A 7,363-nucleotide genomic window follows, 5' to 3' on the forward strand; every position below is an offset into this window, starting at 1 on the left:
TTATTATTAATTTTTAATTAATTTATAATTCTAGTTTATTATTGTTATTGTTTTTTAAAATTATAGTTTAATTCATTACATCTTTTTTTAAAAGAACAATATTATTTTACACAGAAAAAATAATAACAAATTACTCATTAATTTAGTTATAATAATAATATTATTATTTATTTATTGGATATTCTAATACTATATAATAAATATATTATTACATTATAAATGTAAATTCAATAACACAATTACTCATTACTCAAGTCTCTCATCTGTCTTGCGACTCTGTCATTTCTTCTATTGATGACCTCTTCGATTTTCTCACTATTCACGTCGGCATCCAATTCGACATTACTTGGAGATTGGTCATCAATTTTGACAATCATTTTACAAACTGTGTCAAAGTTAGGTCTTGTCTCTGGATCTTTTTCCCAGCAGCTTTCCAACAAGGATCTATAAGTGCTTGGCATGACGTCATCAATAGGTAACCGTTTTCCACTCAACACAAATTCTTTGATTTCAAAGAGTGACTTGAACGACTTATATGGCTCTTCTTGATAAAAGAGTTCCCAAGCAGTAATTGCAAAAGAGAACACGTCTCCCGCATAAGTGTAAACGTCGTTATATGTTTCTGGTGCTGCGTACACAGGTGTTCCAAGTCCTTTGTCCTCATTATTTTTCATTGTTTTCTTCACAAATCGCGATGTCCCAAAATCAGTGATTTTGATACAACACGCCGAGTCTGCGTATAACGAATTCACAAGTAAATTGTCTGGCTTCAAGTCCAAATGCATCATTTTGTTTTCATGAAGAAATTGCATACCACGAGCCGAATCAAACAACATCCTTACTTTCAATTTGTAGGGAAGCTTCAAGTAGTCTTCTTTGTCTTGTCTGAGATACTCTCCCAGTGCGCCTAAAACGAAGAATTGGATGACCATTGAGACTTGTGGAATATAAGTGACGGACCCCATATAATTCGCAATAAACGGATTACGCAATTTACCCATAATTTCACACTCGTTGATCACTTCTTTCTTCAACTCCGCCATTTCATCATCACTTAAATTCTCCCACCTGAATTGTTTGACAGCGACGGGAACACTTCGGTAACGCCCAATGTATAATTTACCCATCGCACCTTCTGCTATTGGGACATCTGACATATTCAACTCGTCCATATCTAAATACGTCGAACTGGCCGCGTCTGTTGTTAAAGTCAAGTAATGGTGATACCTCAATTTTACGTCTTTGATGTAATTCTCAAGGGATATTTGGTCGTCATGCCCCCATGTTTCAAAAGTCTTGTCTTTGAGTGTATTTGCAATTTGGTTCAACGTGTGTTTTGACTCGCTAAACCACACGGTGTATGGAATTTTCATTTCTCGAATTTTTGTTGTGCAGTGAATAGTCATATATATCGTTTCGAGTTTCATTCCTAGTTGTTACTAACTTGTCACACTCTTATCTTGCAGTATTCGACTGTTTATCTTTAAATTGAAACAAACCGGTGTGTGGACTTAAAAACATCACTTGAGGTTCGAAGTGGAAGATGTACTTAGGGTTATTTGGGGTATGGAAGATTATCATCATACTAAGGTGTTAATAAGATGCATTTAAGTAAATTGAATTGTAACAAACTTCTTCTTCTTACTACAATTTTTAACTTCAATTCTTTCAAAACGCGTTTCGTTGATTGCAGTTGCTACGGTGTTATTACCAAAGTCCAAATTAATTGGATCAATATAATACTTTGCATCATCATCCGGGCCTTTATTTGTAGATCCTGAGATGTAATTGTAATAGACTGGTTGTTGTGTTTTGTAGATGTTGATGTCCGTCTTCTTGTATTTCACAACAAACAATAATACAACAAGTATTATACCAACACATATTACAACAAACAAAAAGACACCGACGATGATCAAAGTGAGTCCAGTAGTCCCTAACCCCTTTGCTATACACGAAGTCTTATCTGCCGGATTTGTTATGTAATTTTCTGGGCACTGACAATTATCATCACAATACAACCCCGAGTCACAATATTCTTGATACGTCTTTCCATTCCCTAAATCAACTACATCAGAGTCAAGTTGCTGATTACCACACAATGAGTATTTGCATTTGTTGTTGTTCGCTGTAAAGTCGCTTCTACACATACAATTTGACTGACACCCTTCACTCCCAGCTAAACACTGTTCATCACTTCTCATAGACCCACTCAAACATTCTGCACTGATACAATAGTGATCAACTAAGGAATACCCAGCATCACATATACAATTCGAATCACAATGTGGAGCTCCATAATAACACAAATTGGAATTGTCTGGTGTCGTCCACGTGTTGTTGTAATAACACTTCAAATGACACTCATCCCCCCCATACTGATCAGCACAAACACACGTCGCTGCACTCGTCGAACACGTCCCACGTTTTTCTTTCAGTCCACAATCGTTCGGGCATATTGCTCTAAATGTCAGTGTTATTCCTCTAAAGTGGTCTGCTGTTACTATGGAAAATGATCTTCTAGCATTGACATCTCCAGCTACTTTAACCTCAATACCGTGCGTATTTTCTTCGTGCGCATGTCCATATTTCTCTCCTATCCACATTTCATTGCACTTCGCTTTATACACACCATCTACTTGAGTTACTTGATAATTCTGCAAATATATAATTCTATCGTCTGCAATCGAGTCGACACGAATAGAATAGTCTCCAGTGAAATTCATAGTGAATAACATTGTTTTCATGATCCTATTTGGCATACACAACACACTGTTATATAATGCATCTGTTTCCATAGGGAAATACACACTTATCGAATCACTCAAATCTGCACTGAGTCGATCTGCATCTTCTTGTGAAAAGTTATAAAAGAGTGTTCCTTGTGGATTTGAGAATGCATGGGCACTCAGCTTGATTTGTGTTCCGACAGAGCCGTCTAAATTTATAAATATTCTGACCTTTTTATCGTCTGTGTCATCAAAAATATTTGAGATGATCATGTTGAGAATACCACTTTCAGTCGTGGAGTTCACTTTGGTGTGGCCCAAACACGACGGAGAGTAATCGTTTGAATTTGAGGAAGTGATGTCAATATTCACAGAAGACGTTATCACACTCTTTGTCACACTTAAATGGAAATTCATCTCTGCACCAAAAGTCGACATGTCGAGTTCAAACCATTTCCCAAATCGATACTTTGAAGTGCTATAACACGGAGAACTATCGACTTCAGAATCCGCATTCAAAACAAACGAAATCTCTTCGTCAAAATTCAGTTTTTGAATGTTGTTAGAAATCCACCCCGTCGCAGTCGCAAAATTATCTGATTTAACACAACCGGTATCTGTGGAGACATATACTGTTTTGGTCTCGTGTAACGGGTTTACCCACTTACAAGTCAAACAAGCGTTGTCGTTGATGTACCCATCACCACAATTACCTAAACATGTGTAATTTGATGTACACTTTGTGGTACATCCTATTGAACAAGGTACATCAGAGGAACCACCAAATACCAAAGAAAAACAGAGGAGTATCATTTGAAACATTTTACTCTTTATAAGTTCTTCGTTTCATTTAAAATTATAAAAACAAATCAATCACTATGAAATGTCTTTATTTATGTTGACTTAATTTAGAAAACCGTTTAAAATCCTTTCATCGTTGCCGCAGTTTAATAGGAAAACGCTCATTCGAAGTGTTTTGATTACCATGGTAAAACTTTCCTGTAAATTCTCGAAAAAAGGATTAAAACAATAAGAAATTGCTTCAAACCGTCATACTCGTTCTTTTGGTTTGCTATTTTACTTGTTCTATTTATACTTGATCTGTTTTTATAATGGTTTTATTTATAATTATTTTATTACTTAACTATTTGTTGTGTATTTTCGAAGCCAAATTTGTATTACTTTTTGTGAATGTAAGCAACCCAAGTGTCCCAATTAATTAAGAAGAATTGGTGGCATTTACAAGTCAAATATTTTCCAATTTTTACTTTTCAATAAAAACAAGTGACAATTGTAAAATACTGTGATGGTGCTACTTATCGTGTTTCAATAATATAATTTAAAAACTTCAATAATAAAGTCGGTTCTTTTTTTTTTCATTGAAAGTTTTTTAATTCATTTTCAATTTCCATTCAAAAATGTGTAAAATTTCACTCTTTTTTACAACAAAATAAAACTAAAATATTAATGAAGTTTTTAGTGGGGTTGGTGACTCTTTTAAGTATTGCAAATGCGTTGGAATTGAAAGAGATTGTTGGAGAGTTTACTGACGAGAGGAGAAATTATATGATATCACCACACGCTACATACCCACACGTTTTCGAAATTTTTAAAAACCAAATTCTATATCAACTAATTGAGAGAGAAGGGTCTGTCGACATCATCGATGGGAAGAATAACAACTTGGGTAATTTACAAATCGTGACAAACACATCAACAAGCCTTGTCGCAGAGAGCGCAAAAATCAAATTGACTTGTTCCCAAACCTTAGTGAAAATCGAAAAGAAAAGAATTGTCGAGACGTTGTTGGACATCCACAGAGAAAAATCACACTTTATGTTTGATATCGCATTTTACGCGTTTTTTATTGGTGTTCTCGCAGTGTATTACTTCGTTTTGAAGAACGGTGGATTATCATATATTGCTGGGAGTGTTGCTTCACATCCAAAGATGAATTAGTGATTATATTATTTAATTGGAATTTTACTATGTACCATAACAATTTTAATTATAAATAATAATACAGTTAAATGTTTGAAAAACATATCAACACTTAATTCCACACAGACCCAAAATACCCAGAAACCCCAACAAGTAAGGGTCCTCCACCAACAAACAGATTCGTCTTCGAGAGATTTGCAGAAACCGAGTAGACGGCTTGGGGGATGTCTGACTCGGTCATGTCGGGAAACGTGTTTCTAATCACACCACTGCATTTGTGGTATACCGTGTGCTTGTAATCTCCTGCCTTCCTCATGTCGACGAACGAAACGCTGCCGCTTCCTCCTCCTATCACGAGATAGTTGTCCAAAAACAACACACTCCTCACTCCCCAGTTAATATCTACGTGGCCAATCACAACGACTTCCCGTTTTTCGCGCGGGTCTAAAACAGTTGTAAAGCTCCTGGACCCAACAGCAATGTACGAGCTGTCTTGCTTCACGTCCATCGCGACTAACTCGTACGTGTCTTCAAGTTGCTCGTTGTGTATAAGAGTCGTTGTTTGTGCATCCCAAATACCGACCACACCATCCGACGTCAAACTGTAACACTCTTTTTTGGCCTTCTGTACGCCCACACATCGAATCTTCACACCTTCGATCGTCTTTGTTTCATAGGGTGATTGGATGTGGAGCTTTGGCATGTTGTCGCCCTTGTTGTTTGGTTGGTCGACCTGCCAAAAACACAACTTACCCTCTCTTCCTCCACTAAAAACAACGTTGTTGTCAACAAACTTGGAACCAAAAACCCAGTCGTCGTGTCCTCTCAAAAGAGACACAGGTGTTTCTCTTTTCGTGTCAAAAACGACGATGTCGTTTGGGGAGTCACTTCCACTCACCAACAAACCGGCGTCACCAACCGGCCAAAAGTCTACGTCGTGTATTCCACTCCCTCTGTCGTAGTTCACCCGAGTATTTGGCAGTTTGAGTTTTGTGACGTTCATTGAGTAAACATTCCACAGTGACAGGGAATTGTCTTTCGTCCCTGTCGCAACGGTATCTTCGCTCACCCAACACGACGCAAAGATCTTGTCGCAATCACTTGGAGGGTATTTGATCTGCTCTGTCGCGTAAAAGTGTGGCAGGCGGGTTTCAAAAACCTTCTCAAACTCCTCCGAATATAAATTTGCATCGAGACGTTGGTTGCGTTGTTGAATCGCACTTATCATGTCTTTTTCCTTGATTTCGCCTCCCTTCTGTCCTCTCCTTCTGTTAACTCAATCTCGTCAATCCTTTTGACATCTACGATTTACCATTATTTATAGTTCTTTTTCTTCAAGTATAGTTCAGTTTTTTCGGGTATTTGATTTTTTCTTTCTTTTGGTGAAAACAAAAGCGTGTTTTGTTTCGTATTTTCAAACTATATTTATAATTATATTTAGTAATAAATATGGTATTTTTAGTACATAACAAATACTCTAGTTAAATTATAATAAATTGAATAGTTTAAAAAAATGCTAATTTGGGTTTTACAACACTAATAACACATATAATTACAAAAATACTATCAAACCCCATAAATATATATTATTCTGACCTCTCATTTGTTTCGAGGTTGGAATCGTTTCGCCAAGATCTCATTTTTGATTAGATTCAAAGAGGACGATATCTTTCAGCATTCCCTCGGACGTCCCCATGCAAAGCGATTCATTGAGTCCACTCGTGTCGTTGAAGACCTTATTAATATTCTTAAAACACACTGCAAAAGGTCGTGTAGTTCTCAAATATAGCACGTCGTCGATACAATAAGTCCAAAACGCGCCATCGACGACTCTTGCCAATTTTACGTCTTTTTTTGGTGTTAAAAAGAGATATCCAGTGTTATTGTTATTTCGAAGTGAAAAGAGAGAAATATGCTGTTCCTCCTCACACACTCCTACAGGGAGATGGATTCCAAAGACATTCTTAAAATAATCCCTAAACACAATCATCGTTCCGCCACTCCTCATTTCGGCGCAATCTTCCTCTCCGGCTTTCCTCACTGCCCATTCCGCCATTCCAACGTCTTGAAACAGTTGTCTAATGTCGTCTGTTTTCACCAAAAAGTCAAAATAAAACTCAAGACTTTTCGCTTTTGCTTTGTTGACGTCAATCGAATAGAACTCGATAATCTTCACCATATTTGAGATCGCGTTGACTTTGTTCTGCAATTCCTTCCCAATTGCTATTTCCACGACGTCGCGGAACTCTCTTGCCTGGTCCAGTGTCATCATTGTCTCACACATGAAGTCGGTGAGTTCGCCCATTTTCATTTGCGTCACGAAGTATTTTTTCAAGTCGAGTAACGCCTCATTGAGACTCATTCCGCAATAATGGGTAGAGAACAGTTCTGCAGCCTTTCTCCATTCATTCATTAAAACGCTTAACCCGACAGTTTGTGCGACGATATCGAACGCGACAGTTAGTCTTCTCTCGGGGTCGTGTTTAATAACGACTTGTCCTATTTCGACATCGCCAAAGAAACAATTTTTGGTCCAGATCTCTGAAGTGAGCGGTTCATTATCAATTTGGGCGTATTTTAAAGCTTCCGTTAAAGGGACATCCGCCAAACATAGTTCTTTAACTATACTTTCTCGGTTTTCTATTTTTCTAATAATAAGTGGTGAGTCCGGTCGTTGATATAATGAAGAAGAT

General features: G+C 37.2%; 4 protein-coding genes across 4 annotated transcripts; 1 reads left to right on the top strand and 3 right to left on the bottom strand.

Moving 5' to 3' along the window:
* Positions 1 to 239: 239 nt before the first annotated feature.
* Positions 240 to 3,551, bottom strand: EIN_182480 (serine-threonine protein kinase, putative; the record flags this gene model as incomplete). The annotated part of the gene is made up of 3 exons (XM_004260744.1): positions 240 to 1,429; positions 1,500 to 1,585; positions 1,633 to 3,551. The coding sequence occupies 3 exons, from the start codon at positions 3,549 to 3,551 to the stop codon at positions 240 to 242; spliced, it is 3,195 nt and encodes a 1,064-aa protein (XP_004260792.1).
* A 645-nt stretch (positions 3,552 to 4,196) lies between these two features.
* On the top strand, positions 4,197 to 4,688 carry EIN_182490 (hypothetical protein; the record flags this gene model as incomplete). Its single annotated transcript, XM_004260745.1, has 1 exon — positions 4,197 to 4,688. One exon carries the CDS (start codon positions 4,197 to 4,199, stop codon positions 4,686 to 4,688), a length of 492 nt encoding a protein of 163 aa, XP_004260793.1.
* Positions 4,689 to 4,782: 94 nt separating this feature from the next.
* EIN_182500 (WD repeat-containing protein 40A, putative) lies at positions 4,783 to 5,898 on the bottom strand (the record flags this gene model as incomplete). Its single annotated transcript, XM_004260746.1, has 1 exon — positions 4,783 to 5,898. The coding sequence occupies one exon, from the start codon at positions 5,896 to 5,898 to the stop codon at positions 4,783 to 4,785; it is 1,116 nt and encodes a 371-aa protein (XP_004260794.1).
* Positions 5,899 to 6,306: 408 nt separating this feature from the next.
* Positions 6,307 to 7,083, bottom strand: EIN_182510 (hypothetical protein; the record flags this gene model as incomplete). The annotated part of the gene is made up of 1 exon (XM_004260747.1): positions 6,307 to 7,083. One exon carries the CDS (start codon positions 7,081 to 7,083, stop codon positions 6,307 to 6,309), a length of 777 nt encoding a protein of 258 aa, XP_004260795.1.
* Positions 7,084 to 7,363: the final 280 nt, after the last annotated feature.

The sequence above is a fragment of the Entamoeba invadens genome (genome assembly GCF_000330505.1).
Source record: "Entamoeba invadens IP1 unplaced genomic scaffold scaff_1105074725183, whole genome shotgun sequence".
NCBI classification, from domain to species: Eukaryota; Evosea; order Mastigamoebida; family Endamoebidae; genus Entamoeba; species Entamoeba invadens.